This window comes from Drosophila arizonae, chromosome 3, assembly GCF_054131065.1.
Source record: "Drosophila arizonae isolate 15081-1271.41 chromosome 3, UAZ_ARI_1.0, whole genome shotgun sequence".
Classification (NCBI taxonomy): Eukaryota; Metazoa; Arthropoda; class Insecta; order Diptera; family Drosophilidae; genus Drosophila; species Drosophila arizonae.
In genome coordinates this window covers 1173359-1192734 of record NC_142923.1, presented here as the reverse complement: position 1 = coordinate 1192734, position 19376 = coordinate 1173359, and the positions used below count along the sequence as shown (strand labels likewise).

The 19376-nt window shown below is 38.0% G+C and overlaps 3 protein-coding genes across 12 annotated transcripts; 1 reads left to right on the top strand and 2 right to left on the bottom strand.

Annotated features, from left to right (window-relative positions):
- Positions 1–248: 248 nt before the first annotated feature.
- Positions 249–15900, bottom strand: qtc (GRIP domain-containing protein quick-to-court). Of its 9 annotated transcripts, none has more exons than XM_089464470.1 (8): positions 15746–15900; positions 11026–12440; positions 5233–5633; positions 3810–4692; positions 3321–3419; positions 2463–2555; positions 793–992; positions 249–704 (listed from the first exon to the last, which is right to left on the bottom strand). In XM_089464470.1, exons 2-8 carry the CDS (start codon positions 12415–12417, stop codon positions 584–586), a joined length of 3189 nt encoding a protein of 1062 aa, XP_089320596.1. In that variant the 5' UTR covers positions 12418–12440; positions 15746–15900; the 3' UTR covers positions 249–583. The 9 variants fall into 9 exon arrangements, with proteins under 9 accessions (XP_089320596.1, XP_017859729.2, XP_089320595.1 ...); XM_018004240.2 differs by lacking the exon at positions 15746–15900 and adding an exon at positions 15333–15511; XM_089464469.1 differs by lacking the exon at positions 15746–15900 and adding an exon at positions 13065–13154.
- A 148-nt stretch (positions 15901–16048) lies between these two features.
- Rpn11 (regulatory particle non-ATPase 11) lies at positions 16049–18953 on the top strand. Of its 2 annotated transcripts, none has more exons than XM_089464480.1 (3): positions 16049–16222; positions 16276–17061; positions 17753–18953. In XM_089464480.1, exons 2-3 carry the CDS (start codon positions 16297–16299, stop codon positions 17912–17914), a joined length of 927 nt encoding a protein of 308 aa, XP_089320606.1. In that variant the 5' UTR covers positions 16049–16222; positions 16276–16296; the 3' UTR covers positions 17915–18953. The 2 variants fall into 2 exon arrangements, with proteins under 2 accessions (XP_089320606.1, XP_089320605.1); XM_089464479.1 differs by having other exon boundaries at positions 16051–16222; positions 16290–17061.
- Positions 18012–18872, bottom strand: His3.3A (Histone H3.3A). Its single transcript, XM_018004239.2, has 2 exons — positions 18591–18872; positions 18012–18456 (listed from the first exon to the last, which is right to left on the bottom strand). Exons 1-2 carry the CDS (start codon positions 18870–18872, stop codon positions 18328–18330), a joined length of 411 nt encoding a protein of 136 aa, XP_017859728.1. The 3' UTR covers positions 18012–18327.
- Positions 18954–19376: the final 423 nt, after the last annotated feature.

The window sequence follows — 19376 nt, the reverse complement described above, 5'->3', positions numbered from 1 at the left end:
TATCAAATGAAATACGAAATAACTATTTTCCTTTGTTATTTATTACATTTAATGAAATTAATTCAATCAGCTGTTACGACAAATCCATATCGATACTCACCGCACTGAGCTCAAATGCGCGCTTATTGACGCAAAAAAGAGCAAAGTAAATTTGTTGGCACTTATCGATTGTGTTTTTATGCCGCGCTTTTTAAAATGTTTACTTCTGACAAAGCATTTTGTATTATTAAAAAAAATCAATAAAACAGTTTTAACTAATAAATATATCATTTATTATGAGTAAAATTTCACTGAAACACGATCAAAACTATATATGACTCTGCTTATTTGCCCAATTACAAATGACAAATCGGGCCTACCAAAAACTAAATCCGTTTTTGTTTTGCATTAAAATATTCTATATTTAAAATATTATTTTCATAATGCACTGGGCATTTGCTATAGGACGTACTCATATCATGCTTAAAACGAATTGTATAAATAAAAAAAGCGCCTTATTAAGATTTTGCTTCGACATTTTTTCTCCATTTCTTTTTTTTACAATATTTTTTCGTTGTTGCCGCCGAAAAATAACGGTACGTCTTTAATTTATCAAAATTATTTTACATGACAAAATAAAATTGTAAATAAATTCGCGAACTGAACAAAGACACAAAACAATGAATTTAGCTGCACTAAAAAAATGTAACATTATTTTGCGAATTCTACAAAAAGAATGAAAATTAAATTAAAATCTAAATTTAATTATATATATATGTATATATATCTACAGATATATATACGACCATTTACTTTGGAGATCGCGCTTGATTTATCTTCGCCTTCTCCTCCTCGGTAAACTCCAAAATGCTCTCGATTGCCTGCAGATGGCCCTGCGAGTTCTCCTTGTCCGTTAGGAAATAGAAAATGGCGCTTTTCAGGAATTGCAGCGTTACTTCAGGATCGACGCGGGTGCGATTCTTTTGTGCCTCCAACAGACGTCGATAGATCGTCTATATTGATTATTGAGTTAGTCGGTGGTGTGTGCGAGAGAGAGAGAGGGGGAGAGAGAGCGAGAGATAGTGCATAAGAAACGCTTTGTATTAGTAAACATATAAAAGCTTAAGCAAATACATATATATGAAATGTGAGGTTAGGTTAAAAAAATAATTGTAATATTTACATATAATTCTTTTCTGAATCATCGGTGCTATATAGATATATATATTTATATATATATAGAGAGATATATGATATGATATATGAACATTTAACATAGAATATATTTGAGGTAGGAATTTTGGGCGGGTGGGAAATGTTATATAGATTGTGGAGTTTATGAAGTCTATGGGAACTTTATATGAGAAATACATGCTAAATATGTTAAGTAATGGATACAGATCTGGGCTTTTAATAGCTATACTTCTGTAAATTTTCAGTAATAGTTGCTCAACAGCAACGAAACAGCTAACAAAACTAGCATTTGTAAGATTCTAAATTATGTAAACATAAAAGAGGGTAGTCTTGAAAGCTTTTATATTGTTTTAATACATTTTTAATAATTATATTATTAATATATTTTTTGTTTGTTTTATATTTATTCATTTAAATAAATTTTTAATTACTAATAATATAAATCTAAACAAATTCATATTTATAAAAAAAAAAATATGGAGCATGGAAAAATTATTTTACTTATTATTTTTTATTTATTTTTTATTTTATTTTTAATGTAATGTATATTTAAATATGTTTTTATATTTTCATAATGTAACGTATATTTTGATCTATTTATTAGAATGTATACACACTTTCAATTGTTTTTAGACCACCCTCGTTTATGTAATAAAGTATTATAGATTATATATACATGTATGAAGAGAACATACCTCTCGTTACCACTAAAAGAAAAACATTAATGTTCTTTTAATTTAAGGCAACAAAAACGTATTGCCGAACCCCACAGCTGAATGAAATGTTTCAAACTGAATTGGGTCCTTACAGTATTTGGGAAATATAACCTGAATTGCATGCTTTCAGAGAAAATCGACGGGATTTGTTAGTCCCAGTGTAAACACCACCTCGATAGAAGGGATTCTGCAATGTTTCCAAGGGAAACAAAATGTGAACTACCAAAGTTTCAGTGAAGCAAGCTAAAAATGAACAGCTGTTGCATTTCGTGTTCTATTCCACTCGTTCCTCCGCCAGAATGCCACCTTTTACCTTTTACCACGCATGATGAAATGGCGCACATGTGAATGAGGTTAGGTATAATATGAATTGCCAAAATATGTTCCATTAGCCAATGATCAGAAAATGAAGATGAAAATGAAAAGTGAAAATAAAATTAAAATAATTTTAGTTCTCAAAAATTTTGCAAATAAATTAAAGAAACTAATTGGGGATTTAGGTACACATTGTTAAGGAAAGAGAAATTATTGTTTTTTTTTTTTTTTTTTTTTTTTTTTAGGAATATTACAAACCTTACGCGCGCCAAGTACCCACAAAGAAATGGCCTCCTTTGCCGTAAGGAGAGCTTGATTACTGCCGCATTCCCTCATTCTACACTCTGATGCCTACAAAAATAGTTTCGATTTTTGTTGTTCGATATTGATTTTCGATTGTTTTTTTTTTTTACACGACAATATATATATAGAGATATAGAAAATTAAATTAAACATTTTTTGAAACAATTTTTCAATAGACAATAGATATATATAGAGAGATACAGAGAGAGAAGTTATAACTGTAAAACATGCATTGGAAATAATAGTAAAATTGGAAACTAAAGACTTTTTGCGGCAACTGTACTTCATGCACTCATCCTCTAAGTTGTGACTGTACTTAATTCGCTCTACTTGAACACGCAACGGAACGCAACGGAACGGAACGGAATGGTATTAGATGAAACAAGCGCAACAAATCAAAGAAACACAAAAACGTCGGTGTGATTGAAACAAAAACAAATGTTGCTCATTTAATGCTTCGACTTGAATATTGCCAAAAAGAATGATGTAATTAATTATGTTACTTAAGCTTAAATATTTCTTGTAATTAAACTAAATGTAATCGAATAAAATGTCGACGCGCATCTCAATTAAATGCAGCTTTTCCAGCCAGGCAAAGCGCCAAATTGAAATGGAACACGCCCTAAAATGATTCTCAAATGTTGTATGTTGCTTGTTGATTGTGTGTTGGTGTTGTTGTTGTTCTTGTTGTTGCTGTTATATGTCGAGTGTGGAGTGTGTTTGTTGTATGAGTCGCTCAGTTCATGATGCAACAAAATGCAACACACAAAACAAAACCGAAAATAATATTAGAAAGATATTGAAGAATCTTACGCGAATATTCTCCAGCTCGTCCTGCGTGCTCTGCAGCTGATGCAGCAGCTCGTTGATCGACACCTTGCTATCGGGCTGTCGCTGTGCCAGTTCCATTGCCTGCGAAACAGTGGAATGGAACATTAGAATATTGTCATTCAAATTAAATGTATATATAATTTCTAGAAGCATAGTACTATATAGTATATCAATATTTCCCTATATTTTAATATTAACAAGGCTCTTCTAACTGCTAGGATATTTGTTTTCCCCATATTCTAATATTTTTTATCTTAGTATTTCCCCAAGTTTAAGGTAGCATTTCCCATACTATGGTGTGACTATATAATAAGGCAATAGGGATGCGTTATCATAAAATCCAATATTCATATGAGGAAATCTCAAAATTTCCCCATATTCGAAGCATGGTTAGCTCAAACCCTCTCCGATCTCAATGTTCCCACATTGTAATGTTACTTTTCTTGAGTCTCTTCACAATATTCATTGTACCTGATCGGCGCGCGAAATGCGCTCTGCCTCCTGCCCCTGCTGATACATATGCAAGTACATTTTGTTCTGCTTCTCCTCGTGCTCGACCAGCTTGCGCTGCAGGTCCTCGAGTTGCTTCTCCAGCTCGCGGATGCGCTGCTTGGCATGCTCATAGTCCGGGACAATGTCCGAGTATCGAGTGTTGCACTCGGCCAGCTTCTGGAGCAGCGCCTCGACCTTGTCGTTGTGCGAGCGCTTCAGGTCGCTCGTGGCGCCGTCCTGGGTGCGTATCAGCTCCTCGATGCGGTGTTCGTACATGCGAATCAGCTCCTGGCGCTGCAGCTCGTAGTTCTCCAAGTGGCTGGCCGCTGCCTCCGCCTCCGCCGCGGCCTCGGCTGCCGCCTCTTCGGGCGTATCGCTTTGCGTTTGCGAGTCCTTCGAGTGCACCGACGACATGGTCAGATCCTCGAAGTGCCCCGAGTCGGCATACGAGCTCTGCATCTCAGTGGACATTTGCATCGCGTGCAATTGCTGATGCTGGCGCGCCAGATGACGCGGACTGCACTTGGCCTCATCCACCATGTCCACAATGGGCGAGACGTCCTGGGAGGTCTTCAGGTCGGCTTCGCGCACCGTTACCGCATCCGAGGAGGCCGAACGCTCCTCGGGCGAACTCAGCGATGCCTTGAATAGGCGCAGCTCGACAACCTCGCGCGTCAAACGCAAGATTTCCGTATCCTTTGCCTCCAGATCCTGACGCGCTATGCTCAACAGCTCCTTAAGGCGGCGTATCTGACGCTGCGCTCGCTGCGTGGGCGTCAGATAATCGGAGCCCACTTGGCCCGCATAGTTCGAACAGTGCACCACGTACTTCATTTTGCGTCCACTAAAGGTGGTACCGTTTCTGTAAAGCATAAAGGAAATGTTCAGTCAATCTGAATTGGAAAATATAATATATCGATAAACTATTTTTCCAAGCTATTTTCTGATAAAAAAAAAATATATCTTAAAATATTCCCTGTTGCTCATATTCGAAATGAACTGATCCAAAACTTTCCTATTTATGATAGTTAATTTTATTTTTACACAAATAAATTACCCAATATTCAGGTATTAGTTATCCTAAAATATAACCCAAGTTTTAAACCAATTCACATTAAAAATTCCCTGAAGTTAATTTTAAACTATATTCAGGTATTTGTTATCCTAACATATAAAATAATCGGCTATATCACATGCAAAATTCCCTATATTAAGGGAACAAATTTATCAATCGTTTTCCCCATTAATTTTTAAATTATATTCAGGTATTTTTTGTGATAAAAAGTTTTGGAGCATTGCACATTTAAAATTCCCTATATTAAGGGAAATTATAAATGTTTTTCCCATAAGCTTTCAAGTACTATCCGTTTTTTACCTAATAGATCTCTGTATCAGACCTTACCTGGCCACATAGGGATGCTCGCAGGACATGGTCGAACGACCCGATGTTGTGGTCGCAAATGAGTACATCGAGTCTAGATCATCATCCAGATAGGTGCTAGGCGAATCCGGTGTCACTGGCGGTGTCCGTGGCGAGATCTTCGTCTCGGGAACTGTGGAGAGCTTTCCTCCAGCTGATGCCGATACAACCGATGCTGATGCTGATGCTGATGCTGATAGCGATGCTGGTAGGGAGTCGTGTTTCCTGTTCAGCGACTTTGACGAGCGGCTGCAATGAATGTGATTGGATGGGGCTCCGTTGAGCGGCGTTTGCGGCGTCTTTGGTGTGGACGTAGACGTGGACGTGGCCGTGACCGTTGCGTTGCCAGCTGTCTCAGCACTGCCGCCGTTCAGCTTTAAAGACTGCAAATGGAAATAGTTGTTGAAGATACAAACTGCTTAATTTGGCTTTCGCTGCCTTTGCTAATCGCTCGCTGCGGCTGTTCCAAGCCAAATCTCTCAATTGAATGCTCACTCGTGCATAGTTCGCGAAAAAGCGCGTAAAAAAGATAGCGTGAAACTAGCCGCGAGGGAACGGAGTAGGGGCTGAAGGTAGTGCTACAGCTACAGCTACAGCTAGAGCTAGAGCTAGAGCTGGAGCTGAAGCTGGAGCTGAAGATAGAGTTACCGTAACGCCCCAAAACCAATTTGTTGTTATACATTATACAAAACATTTTAAACACCCGTCGGTTTTTTTCTTCTCTTCTTCTTCTTCTTTGCTTACTTTCATTGTGGCATTCCTTCCATTCCAAAACAACAACAAAATGAAACAGAGACATCAACCGCTACCCTGCCACATTTTTGTGGTCAATTAGCTGCCTAGTCGCTCGTCTTGACTTGATTATATAGACTATATATATACTAAATATATAAATGTATAAGCCTAAACCTAGTGCTAAATGCCAACAATTTCCCATTGTTTCATTTCCTTTTTCTAGGCTTTTGTGGTTTGGTTTGGTTTGGGAGAAATGAACACCTGCCACACCTGCTTTATGAAAGCTGGCACGAATTTGATATAAGCCTAATCCCTATTTAATGCAGTTTACTCACGAATGCAAGCAAATCAGTTAATACAGAAATGTACCACAAAAGATATAAGGTTTAAGTACATTTTAAACGAATTCAGTGCACTCTATTCAGTTCATATAAGAGTTCTTCTGTCTAGGATTTCCCCCCTAGGTTGATTCCCTCGATTTACACACATTTATCACACGAAGGTACACTTGAAATTCTCTTTTGGTACACCATATGTAGTATCTTTCATAAGACTCCGAGTTATATATAATATAGCTATATATCAACTTTATCGATGTGAGGCTTTCATATTTATTTAATAAATATAATTCGTATGAAGGTACACTTTACATGTATTTGGTACATTCTAGCTAGTCCAGAACAATGCATATAACAATATATCAGAAAAGGTACATTAAAAGGCATTTGATTACTATAAATATCTTATATTTCACTACAGACCAATGTACCTACATTATAGAGCTTTTCATTTATAAATCGGTTTTTATCAAGCGCATGCAAATGATGGAGATTTTCACTTGTTAGACCAATGTACCACAGCAAGGTACACTTGAAATGCGTTAAGTACATGTGATTTATCTGAAAGCTGCTTTCGCACTTAAGTCTGCTTCATTTAAGCATATTACGTGCTGCAAACGGCGATGATATAATGCAGAAAGTAAACCCCTTTTCCCTATTTCCAGGTATAGCTTTAAAAGAGAAACAGTCAGAGCAAAAAAAGACAGAGAAAGAGAGAGAGAGAGATATACAGAGGGAAAGGGAAGAAAACGCTTCAGTTGGCAGTTTGTGACTGGCCCAAATAGCGAATTGAAATGTGATTTAGAAATGAGTGTCGCCTTCGCCAGCTGGCGGGACAGTCACTGGGCCAACTCGTCATTGGGCCGTTTCAGCGATTGTCAGCGATAATAGCCAAATGCAACTGCAACTGCAACTGCAAAGTGCAATTACAATTGCAGCCGCAACAGAAAGTGGCTTGCAAATCGGGTTAGACGCAGTTAGAAAGGGAGGCACACAGCACACAGTACAGAGCACGTTCCTCATGCATATTTCATAATCATCATTAATGAGTTTCTTGCCCTATTTTAATTGTTCAACTACTGGGAAATAATCTTTTATTTGTTTTTTTTTTTATTTATTTATTTTTTTTTTTGTAGTACTTCCACAAAAGATTCTCGCAATGGGCTTTACGCACGAGCTAACAGCACACAACTGCTTTAATAAAACATAAAAAGAAGAGACAAGATACAACAAAAAGTAAAACAAAGCTCAGAGGTGTGAGTAGTCTTACACAGTGAGAAAAAATGCTGATTAATGTGCATTGAGAATGCCATTGAAAAAGAAGAGGATGGAAATGCGGCAGAGGCCAGCTTAAACTTAAACTGATTCAGATAAAGACGGAGATAGAGCTGCATGCATATGTAGATAAAGATGGAGATAAAATTCATTCAGTAACGGATGCAGAGTCAGAAGACAATAAAGATACAGATACAAAAGTAAAGATATGACATATAGATACTCTTATAGAAATAAAAAGATTAATAATGCAGATACAATGATAGATACAGATACAAATACAAATACAAATACAGATACAGATAAACAAAGATATGCACTGATCGCTGTTTTCTCTCAGTGTACTGACCCGTTCGTTAACTGGGCTAATGTTGTTATGTTGTTATAAGAGAAGAGTCCCAAATGCTATGCTTACGCACTTCATAACCGACATTTCCTCCCCTCCCATCGCGTCGTCTTACTATTCAATTAAAGGTCCACTACAGTCACGTCCCAGCAATTCAACCTATGTACTCTCATATGGGTAGTATTTATCATTTCTCTGCTTCTTCCTTAGAAAAATCGATGCTTTTGATTTGAGTGCTGTTCGGGCTAGAGCTCTGCTCAGGTGTGCGAAACATTTCTGCATTTGTCTCGTTGCAACTGCCACAATGGTCAAAATAACCCACTTGGCCAACAGCCAAGATAGCTTTGTAGCTAAGTGCATACATATGTATGTGCATATATATGTATTTATTTCTACATCAATATGCATACATATATACATATGCAGCTATATCATTTCAATTTTGCGGCACTTTTATGGATGTCTTCATTATTTTTATTTTTTTTTGGCAAAGCTTTCAGGGTCGTCGAAAAAATGTGGAAGTATTTAAAGGAAATGCATTATATAAGCAGGTGCATTTCTTATCTCTTCTTATATATATACATACTTAAATTTTATGATATAAACGGACTCGAAACTAGGAATTCTATAAAGATAAACCCCATATATTTACGATTTTTTTCAAAGAAACACTCAAGAAAGTTGTATATCAAATATGAAATATTACTGAAAATATTTAAACATAAAAAATATATATTTAAAAAATCCCATTAGGTTTGAACGATTTTACTACTTCATTTATGAGCTGAAGGAAGTCTTCAGGTTTCTCGGCGACAAACAGATTTACGTATTGCCTTTATTTACACTCCGCTTACACTTTTTCCTTAGGTAGCAGTTCAAATATTTCCCTGTATTCGTGAAAAATCCCTAACTGATGGTAATTTTAAATATTTGTTTCAAAAGCCTTTCAGATTTTGCTGCAGCACACATACACAAATTCACATACAAATATCAATAATGATAATTTATGCAAAAGGGCCAACGAACTGTAATTATAGGCAATACGAGTGTCTTAATAGTGCCCCTTTCATTTATTATTAACATTTCGAAGCACAGCCGTACGAAAACCTTTCCACCAGCTGCTGTCGCTAAATTACAACTACGAGAATGGACAGCGACGCTGCTGCGACACAAATATAAACATCAACATAACGGTAAGCGCAGGCACCACATACTTAAAGACATTCACACGGAAAATCCAAATGATTTGCCATGGAACAATAACAAAGCGAAAAGCGCGAAATGGAAATGGAAAGGGAAGAGCGAAGAGCTTTTGCTTTTGCACGCGTTCGCGTTGAGCATAAAAAATCAACTGAAACGCAAATCGCATGGGTCAGACCGAAATGAAGAAGATGCCAAAAAATAAAACGAAAAACAGTTGAAGCCGAGAACAGCCGCAACAACAAACGAAAACAAAACGAACCCTCCCAGCGGGCAGCTGAGATTTTAACTACAGGAGAAGTGAAGAGAGAGTCAGAGGGAGAGAGAGAGAGTGAGTGTGAGTGTGGTAAGGTGGTTGAAAAGCAAGTGCATGTCCATGCATGTAAGCTTCTACGAGTTCGTCTGCAAACGGGCGTATGTGTGTGTGTGTGGGCTCCTGTCAATATTTGCAAAAGCTGCGCCGCGCACTGCATTTCCTTCTGGGACGAACAACTCAGCTGATTTTCGTTTTTTTTTTGTTTTCGACATGAAACTGAGCGGAAGTGGAATTGAAACAGCTGCTAGCGGCCTTTTCCTTTTCGTCTCACATTGTTTATGCAAACGGGAACTAAGCGAAACACAAATAAATACAAACAAGCAACGGAGATTGCCAAACTGCAAAAGCTTTGAAAGTGACTGACCCAATACAATGGCTGTTCAACTGTCGTGCACATGTACAGTTTTAATGAGATTGTTAGGTAATTAAGTATGTGTGTAAAACCAATTGATTATCAATTTAAGCTACTTATAATTAACTGGCCACAAAGTAATTGTAATTAAATCAATAATACGATAATTATTGTATTATATCTAGGTTGCATTACAAATACAATTTATGAATATGAATATCAGTGAATAAGAGTTCAAAGCCTCAAGCCAAGGACATTTATATTTATTTATGTATATTTGTTTATATATGTACATACATACATATGTACACAATATATATAGGAAATTTGGAAGGATTCAGAAATTAGTATACTATACGTTACTATAACTTATATCTGATACTTTATAAAACGATGAGAAACTATTTTAGATTCTATACGATACTTTGGCTATACTAACGGATATTGAATGAACTGCTAATCTTTGTTTCGGCTAAGGCAAGGAGGTATTTAAACACTCATTCACATTTATACATCTAAAGATTATATAAACTAATATTCAATTTGAATTTCCCAACGGAGTTGTTAAGGGTCGATGGTATATCCATATCCATATCCTAGTCTTAACAACCTTTTCCGCCCATGAATCTAACTCTCGTCTATTTATCCCTCCATATTACCTACACCATTCAGTAAGCTTTAACATGCATATGTTGTACATATATTACTCATGCATATATATGTAGTATATATGTATATTTAGCTCAAAAACCCCTATAATACATTCTTTATATATAAACCACAACGATAATCTAGAATAGAACTTAGACACTCTTCGAGTTATGTTGAAGTGTTTAAATTATTAATGCGCCAACAGTTCCCATCGACCCGCTTTAAAGCATTTAATATGCAAATGCGGGGCTGTTATGCCTGCCACACACACACACACACACCCGCTCACCTCCACACAAAAACAGGGTTGTCCTCACGTTTCGTAATGAAGAAGAGCTACGAATTGTACACGAAAAGCCTTTGACGTCGATTACGTACGCAATTGTTGGGGGCGGGTTTTCTTCTTTTTTTTTTTCTTGTGTCCAGGTTTTTGTACTTTTTGCGTTTCATAGGTCAAGCAGCAGGAAATGCAGGCAGGGGCGGTTTACAGGCAAAATAATCGATACCGAAATGTGTGCCACCCACAGCGGAAATAGATACTGAAGTAAGCAAAGGTACTCACCATATTACGCGACTTGGCTTCCATATTGGCCAAGAATTGCAGCTCAGTTGGCTGCTCTGTTAAAGCCAGGCATAATGCATGAAGCCGAGTCTCATCCAATTGGGAAGGTGTTGCCGTTGCAGTTGCCGTAGCCGTAGCCGTTGCCCCTGCTTCCGCTTTGCCCGGTTGACGCTGTCCCAAATTGCTCCAGCTGCGATAATGCGCGAATTTTGCAATTTTTTCGCCGGATAACGGTTTGCTGCTGCTGCCGTTCGTTGTGCTGCCGTCGAGATGAGCGCGCGTACTGTGGCTTACGCCGGCAGCAGCAGCAGCAGTAGCAGTGGCAGTGGCAGCGGCAGCGGCAGCAGCAACATTGCCTGTGCCTTTTGAGCCGCGCAAGCGCATGGAAGCGGAACGACGAAATGGAACAACAGGGGCAGCGCTGCTCGCTTGCGGTATGCGTGTGGGTGCCGTTATTGTTGTGGGTGTTGCTGCATGTGCTGGCGCTCTTCGTGTTGTTGATGTAACTGCAACTGCTTCTGCTGTTGCTGCTGCTGTTTCTGTTGTTGTTATTATTGTTGTGCTAGGTGTAACTGCTATTGGTGCTGCTGTTGTTGTTGTTGTGGTTGCTGTAGCTGCAGCTGCTTGAGCTGATGTTGCTGTTGCTGAATCTTCTATTACTGTTGTTGGCGGTGCAACTGCTGCTGCTGCAGCTGCAGTTGTTGTTGTTGCTGGTATTATTGTCCCTGTTGTTATAGCTGCTGTTGCTTCTGCTACTGTTGCTGTTGCTGTTGCTGTTGCAATAGGTAAAGCTTCTGTTGCTCTCGTGGTTGGTGCTTCGACTGCTCCTGCTGCTGCTGTAGGTTCTGTCTCTACTGCTGCTGCTGCAGCTGCAGTTGTTGTTGTTGCTGGTATTATTGTCCCTGTTGTTATAGCTGCTGTTGCTCCTGCTACTGTTGCTGCTGCAGTAGGTAAAGCTTCTGTTGCTGCTGCTGTAGCTTCTGTCTCTACTGCTGCTGCTGCTGCTACTGTTGTTGCCGCTTCTTTTGCTGCTGTTTTTGTTGCTGGTATTATTGTCCCTGTTGTTATAGCTGCTGTTGCTCCTGCTACTGTTGCTGTTGCTGTTGCAATAGGTAAATCTTCTGTTGCTCTCGTGGTTGGTGCTTCGAGTGCTCCTGCTGCTGCTGTAGCTCCTGTTGCTGCTGTGTCTGCTTCTACTGCTGCTGTTGCTATTGTTGTTGCTCTAACTGCTTCTACTGAAGTTGTTGCTGTGTCTGCATCTACAGTTGCTGCTCTTTTTGACATTATTGTCCCTGTTGCAGGTTCACCTGCTCCTGCTCCTGCTGCTGCTGCTGCTGCTCCTGCTGTTGGCTGCTCCATTGCAGAGGTTTGTGGAGGCAGCAATGACGTCATCGCTGGACGCTGCTACTGTGTGGCTGTAAATAGAAAACAAAAAGTGAAATTATAATAATGCAAATTAATGCAATTGTTGCTGCTGCACTTTCAAAAAGAAAAAAAAAAAAAAAACAAAACAAATTTGAGCAACCATTTTAAATGCTTCATTATCTTAAACACTCGCGCGTAATTAAAAACTTTCTATGGCTGGAAAACAAATTAATGAGCAAATATGGCCAATTGGCAACCCTCTAAATACCCCGCTCCCCTCTCTCTATCGCTCTCTCTCCCCACCAAGTGCCATAGAAAGTGAAATTGGAGATGCGCTTGCATGTTGCACTCAGCTTTTGGCGGCAAATCATGAAATTCCCATTATTTTTGTTGCTGTTATTTGCCCATCTGGTTGTTGTCTCAGCTATAAATAGATATATACATATATATATATATACCATGTATATATATATATATATTCTATGACTATGCAGCTTTGTTCTAGTTACGTCAAAGCTCAAGGCCAATGGCTTATCCACAACCAGCTGTGCACACGCATTTGCAGACACTGTACAAATTACCCCGGCCCCGCCCATTTGGGTCTGCCCAATTGGAAAAGTTACTTATCTACTTTTCTTTGAAATTAAAACAAAATAAATATATATAATTTATACTTAATGTTTTATGTAGATGTTTTGAAAACTGATTTCCTCGACTCATTTTCCGTTGACTTCGCTTAAATTTGAGTGAAAAATCAAAGTTCATTTGCAAAAACAAAACTGTTCTAAATTACATTACACTTTTAGAGTTTCTTCTTTGTAAATCATATATCATATTGAAATGCGATCTGTGTGGGAAACATTTGCCACACGCTTAGAAAACACTTTGCAATCGCTCAAAATTTGTTGCAACATTCTGTGGAAACTTGCAGATATTTGATATAAGACTTTTCGACAGAGGCAAGAAGAAGAAAAACTCCATTTCCATAAAAAAGGAATGTACATAAGATATTGAAATGAAATTAAAATTTCATTACAAAGCAAAGCTTTATACAGAGATTTTCGTATAATTTATACAATTCTAATCCATTATAAAGTTCAGGGTTCAATTCCTATGTATACAACCCAATATACTCGCTTCACTCCCTGCAATAAACGACTATAATTATGATAAAGCGATCAAGAAATTGAAAACAAAACAGAGTAAAATGAAAATGTTCATTTTAAAAACGCTTTAAGAATTGTTAAATGATATTGATCTAAAAAACCAATATACTTAAGACTAATTGGTGCAGTGAGACCATTTAAATCTCTATTAAGTGGATTTAGTCTTAGACTCTTGGATCTATTAGCTGTTGCTCCAGTTCGGCTCCCAGCATTTCTCCAGCGATTATATTTAATTATTTCCGCTTATATCTTTCGCTGACTGACAACTACAACTACAACAACAACCACGACACCAACAAGGGCCATAAAAGGTCAATTTTACAGCTGAACAAACGTGGTTTTACCTTTGTTTTGTATACGCGCCCAGGAAACAAAGGGAGTATATTGGCTTTGGGCAATTTTAAGCTGTTTGCTTGAAGTCAAAGCAGTAGTTGGAGATCTGTATATACATTGTATATGTATGTATCTATATAGTTAAATTAGATATAGTTCAGATTTTAGAGCGTATGTCTTAGGCGGACTTGGCAATCTAATCAAATTAGACAAACCTATAAACTCTATAGAATTCTATAATCTAGTTTATAGAAGTTAGTTATCACAGTTTAAGACTTAGCTTATTAAGTTTGGAGATATATAGCCTACAAAATTCTGTAAATACTAAGATATATATTTTCTAATTTACTAGTTTATATTTTTTATATATTTTATGAACGCGTATTGCGTAGTCAGTCATGCCCGATTGCAACGTTTTCACTCGTTTTCTACAAATTGTTAAGTTTTAAAATTTTAGTTAGCGTTTTCAATTGGTTTGCTGTCATGTGTTTGCTCGTACAGTGAAGACTGATTAAGACGAACGCACGCTTGTATACGAAATGTACCGAAATTCAATATATTTAGCTTTGATTTATTTAAAATTAAAAAATATCTATTAAATTGTGTACCAACTAGTCAGTCTCTACTGTAATTGTATTATGTTTTAACCACCTTTACTGTCGATAGCATTTAATTGCTTTGCAACGCATTTCTTTGAACCCGACGACAAGACAAGGTCGTTGTTTGATATGGATTGCAACGTGTTGGCATCTCGATTGAATCTTTGAAGATAGCGGGTTTTACGTATTTTCGTCTTCTTCTTACATTAATTTCAAAAAGTCAGGTTTTAGTTTGGGGTATGTGAATTGAAGCGTAAGCTTAAAAAACTCGCAATCAGCGTTAATTGGAGAAATAACGCCCACAAATAAAGGAAAATAGAAATACAGTAGAAAATACAAATTTGGAGGTAAAAACGAAAAACGGAAAAAATACATAAGGAAAGAAGAGAAGTATCGGAAAAAAATGAGTTCATTCACAAAAAAAATAAATAAAAATAAATAAATAAATAAAAAAGTAAATAAATAAAACAAAAACTTATAAAATTATAAAAGTATATGTATAAATAATACAGAACTATTTTTCTGAGGTATTAAATAAAAAATTTTAAATTGATATACAAATTTAAAGAAATGAAAATCAAAACAAAAATTTAATAAATATAAAATTTAATACAAAATAAAATATGGGCCAAATATATAAATAAATAAAGCCTGTGCAAGCATTGCAGCTCACTTACACTCGCAGTACTCGCTCTCTCATTTTCTCTTTCACTCTCCCACGTAGCTTTATCAAAAATAACAATTTTGTTGTTGCCTCTGATAAGAGGCAATCGAGCCAATTGACAGCCTCAGCGAAAAGTGTAAATAATTTCAACGTGTATGGCAATTTATGTATATTATTTACCTGTTTTTACGTTGATTTGGCAATATTGCACAAACGATTTTCCAAGCACTTAGCGTGCTTAATTAAACTAATTGTTAATGGCAAAAAGCCAAAACAAAAACAATAACCATAAAGAGAAGAAAACAAAGTCTACGTTTGATCGAAGAGCAACGCGTGTTGCGAACGACAAAGTGCAACTGAAAATGTGGAAAACGCTGTTGTTGAAGATGGAAAACAGTTTCAAGCTGCCGCTGCGGCTGTGGCGGTGGCGGGCTGCTGCCCCAGCTAAAGCGAGACAGAAAATGGAGTAGTAAATGGTAGAAATGTGTTGCAATCGAGCGACGAGCCCAACGGATGGCATTTTAAAATGTTAAACTAGGTGAAAGGCAATTGCTAATTAATTGACCTAAAGTACAATGGCTTTTCTCACTTACCCCATTAAAGTGTTTCACATGGCATTTACAGTTTTTATGGGCTGGCCAAAGAAGTTGGCGCCATAACTAGCGTCCGCTCAACCGGAACGCATTGCAACTCTCCTAAGGAGCACATGAAGTGCCTCTCTTTCTAAATGCAATGCTAAAGAGTTAAACTATAATACACACTCTTTCTTTAGATATACACATTTTTAATTTTATTACGCTTTTTTAAATTTACTCAAGTTTATCCACATTTCAGTTAACTATCGCTATCGTATTCGATAAATGCAGCTGGTCACTCAGTCAGCTGTTGTGGCAGTGTTGCTCTGAGCACAGTTATCGATAGGCCAAGTATTACTTGCACTTTGCCGACGCTGACTGTCAAAAAAACGAAAAGCAAAATCAAGAGCTGCTTTGTGTTTGTTGTTGCTGCCAGCAAAATTCTACTTAAAAAACAAAAAGTTCACAAACACCCGTTGTTAAAATACCCACAGCGTAAGTGAGACTTCTTGTAGACTTGCTTTCCTTCTTCTTACTCACAGCTTAAGGATTTATTTTGCAGTTGAATCATGGATCGTTTGCTACGTTTAGGCGGCGCTATGCCACAGGCTGCACCCCCAACAGATGCGCCCGTCGTGGACACCGCCGAGCAGGTGTACATATCATCTCTGGCGCTCTTGAAGATGCTAAAGCACGGCCGCGCTGGAGTGCCCATGGAAGTGATGGGCCTGATGCTGGGCGAGTTTGTCGACGATTACACGGTGCAGGTTATCGATGTGTTCGCCATGCCACAAACGGGCACGGGAGTCAGTGTTGAGGCCGTCGACCCTGTCTTTCAGGCCAAGATGTTGGACATGTTGAAGCAGACAGGCCGACCAGAAATGGTTGTCGGCTGGTACCATTCGCATCCGGGCTTCGGGTGCTGGTTGTCCGGCGTGGATATCAATACCCAGCAATCCTTCGAAGCGCTGTCCGAGCGTGCCGTGGCCGTTGTCGTCGATCCCATACAGTCGGTCAAGGGTAAAGTGGTCATCGATGCCTTCCGCCTAATCAACCCGAATATGTTGGTGCTCGGACAGGAGCCCAGGCAGACCACCTCGAATTTGGGCCATTTGCAAAAACCGTCGGTGCAGGCACTGATCCATGGTCTGAATCGTCATTATTATTCCATCAGCATTAACTATCGCAAAAACGAGCTGGAACAGAAAATGCTCTTGAACTTGCACAAAAAGTCCTGGAAGGATGGTCTCACACTGGCTGACTACAATGAGCACTGCTCCATCAATGAGGATACAGTAGCCGAAATGCTTGATTTGGCCAAGAACTATAATAAGGTGAGCTACAAATTTGTTAAACAATTCTAAATAATTTTAATTTTTGCATAGCGAATTTCGCATACTCTTTCAAAATTGCAAATTTTGTTGGCAGCCTTGCACGTTTGTTTTATTTTTGTCAGGTGGCAACTCTTGACGCAACAACAAATGTTCACTGCAGCCCTTTAAAAGCCGCAAAAGTTCTGAAATTTGTTCCTTTGAACTAGCTTTATTTTTGTTGCACCCAAAATGAACCAGTAATTGTTGCTTTTTATTTTTGATTTGACTTGCGTGTTGTCTCGCTCTAACAAATGAATTTTCTTCTATATCAATCAAAGCTATGAAATGATATTAGACTTAGTCTATGTAATTAATTTTTTGGTTACCTTTCGATCATTTTGATCTCTAATGCACTCTGAATTATTTAAGCTATCTTCTAGCTGTCATATATTAATCATCTATGTATAAATGCTTCCCTTATCATAAATTATAGATTTATAATAAATGTACATATTATTACATTTGTACATTTACTATTACATTTTATTGATTACAATATAAGAATGGTATAAAATATATAATAGAATAATAGAAATAATTTTAATGGAAATGGATACTAGAAAAATTTTGAATTTATCATAGATAAATCAATTGCATCAATATTTTTGCAATATATAATTTTCTCATTCTCGAATTTTCCCCCTCTTTCCAGTCTCTCGAGGACGAAGAGAAAATGACGCCCGAGCAGCTGGCGATTAAGAATGTTGGCAAACAGGACCCGAAACGGCATTTGGAGGAGAAAGTGGATAAGGTCATGCAGAATAATATTGTACAGTGCTTGGGAGCTATGTTGGACACCATTGTCTTTAAATAAAAATTGCATTTGCTGTTTTAGAGCATAAAAACAACCCTCAAATATAAATCATACCCATTCTGAAAACTTGAGTAAAATAAATTAAAAGAAAAACTGCTTTTAAGTTTTACACAGAAAACAAATAAATGTATTTTTATTGGATCGACAAATTTTGCATAAATTTTTGCGACAAATTACGAGTTATGAATTACTTATATTTTAAGTATAATAAATCTTATGAAACTTAAGACTAAGCAGACGCAGCAGCTGCGACGCCGACGCCAACGCCAACGTTGATGTCTTTGTTGTTGTTTGTAAACAGCAGCAGCTGCTGCTGCGTTTGACTGCGCCGTCGGCGTTGTCTTTGTTGCTGTTGTTGTTAACAGCGACAGCAACTGCGCCGCTTTTCTAATTAAAGATGGCGGACATGGCATTTAGGCGCGCTCGCCGCGGATGCGTCTGGCCAGCTGAATGTCCTTGGGCATGATGGTGACACGCTTGGCATGAATAGCGCACAAATTGGTGTCCTCGAACAGGCCAACCAAATAGGCTTCGGATGCTTCCTGCAATGGAAAAGTGTTCAAAATACTCATTACATGATGGCACGAAATTGGCCCCACACTCCATGCAACACCCCCCACTCCGCACTCCCACATTTGCAGACATAATTCTTTTTTTCCACTTCCCGCCAATTTACCTGCAATGCGCCGATAGCTGCCGACTGGAAACGCAAATCGGTCTTGAAATCTTGGGCAATTTCACGCACTAAGCGCTGGAACGGCAACTTGCGGATGAGCAGCTCTGTGGACTTTTGGTAGCGACGAATTTCTCTCAATGCCACGGTACCAGGGCGATAGCGATGAGGCTTCTTAACACCGCCAGTGGATGGGGCCGATTTGCGGGCCGCCTTGGTGGCCAATTGTTTGCGGGGCGCTTTGCCACCCGTCGATTTGCGAGCTGTTTGCTTAGTACGTGCCATTATTCGAAGTGGAAAATTCCTTTTTTTTCACTAGTTTGATCAGTTAGAGCACTTTTTCTCACGGGTAAAGCGACGTCCGAACTGTACGAAAACTTTTCAATGAATGATAGGTGAAGGGGTCGGGCGGAGTCGATACTGCTGGATTATTTTCGTTATTCGAGGAGTATCGATAGTGATGGAATCATGAATTAGAAAACTATCGTAACTAATTATCTAAGCGTATATTCGTATGTCATTAGGGAGCATACAATATTCATGTCCAAATCTCGATATATAAAAAATAGTTATTACTTAATAATAGTTATTCCTTTATAACAAGAGATAGATATATGCTTAAATTTATTAGTGCAGTCTTAGCCTCTACCAGCGCTGCTCTAAAATCCTAGGTTGAAAGTTTTCAAATTCAAAAAAATTATTCTATAATGGTAGTACAATAGTTTTATGACACTTTTAGAGCGTTAAAGACTGTTTTACAGCATTTGCTATTTCAATTGTTGGTGTAAC

Excerpts from the sequence above, each read along its gene's own strand:
- qtc (XM_089464470.1), bottom strand. The coding sequence starts at position 12,417 with ATGACGTCATTGCTGCCTCCACAAACCTCTGCAATGGAGCAGCCAACA. Across the intron at positions 4,693-5,232 it reads GAGCATCCCTATGTGGCCAG|AAACGGTACCACCTTTAGTG; the intron begins GTAAGGTCTGAT and ends TATGCTTTACAG. Across the intron at positions 705-792 it reads AATCAAGCGCGATCTCCAAA|AATTCGCAAAATAATGTTAC; the intron begins GTAAATGGTCGT and ends TTCTTTTTGTAG.
- Rpn11 (XM_089464480.1), top strand. The coding sequence starts at position 16,297 with ATGGATCGTTTGCTACGTTTAGGCGGCGCTATGCCACAGGCTGCACCC. Across the intron at positions 17,062-17,752 it reads TGGCCAAGAACTATAATAAG|TCTCTCGAGGACGAAGAGAA; the intron begins GTGAGCTACAAA and ends CCCTCTTTCCAG.
- His3.3A (XM_018004239.2), bottom strand. The coding sequence starts at position 18,872 with ATGGCACGTACTAAGCAAACAGCTCGCAAATCGACGGGTGGCAAAGCG. Across the intron at positions 18,457-18,590 it reads CAGCTATCGGCGCATTGCAG|GAAGCATCCGAAGCCTATTT; the intron begins GTAAATTGGCGG and ends TTTCCATTGCAG.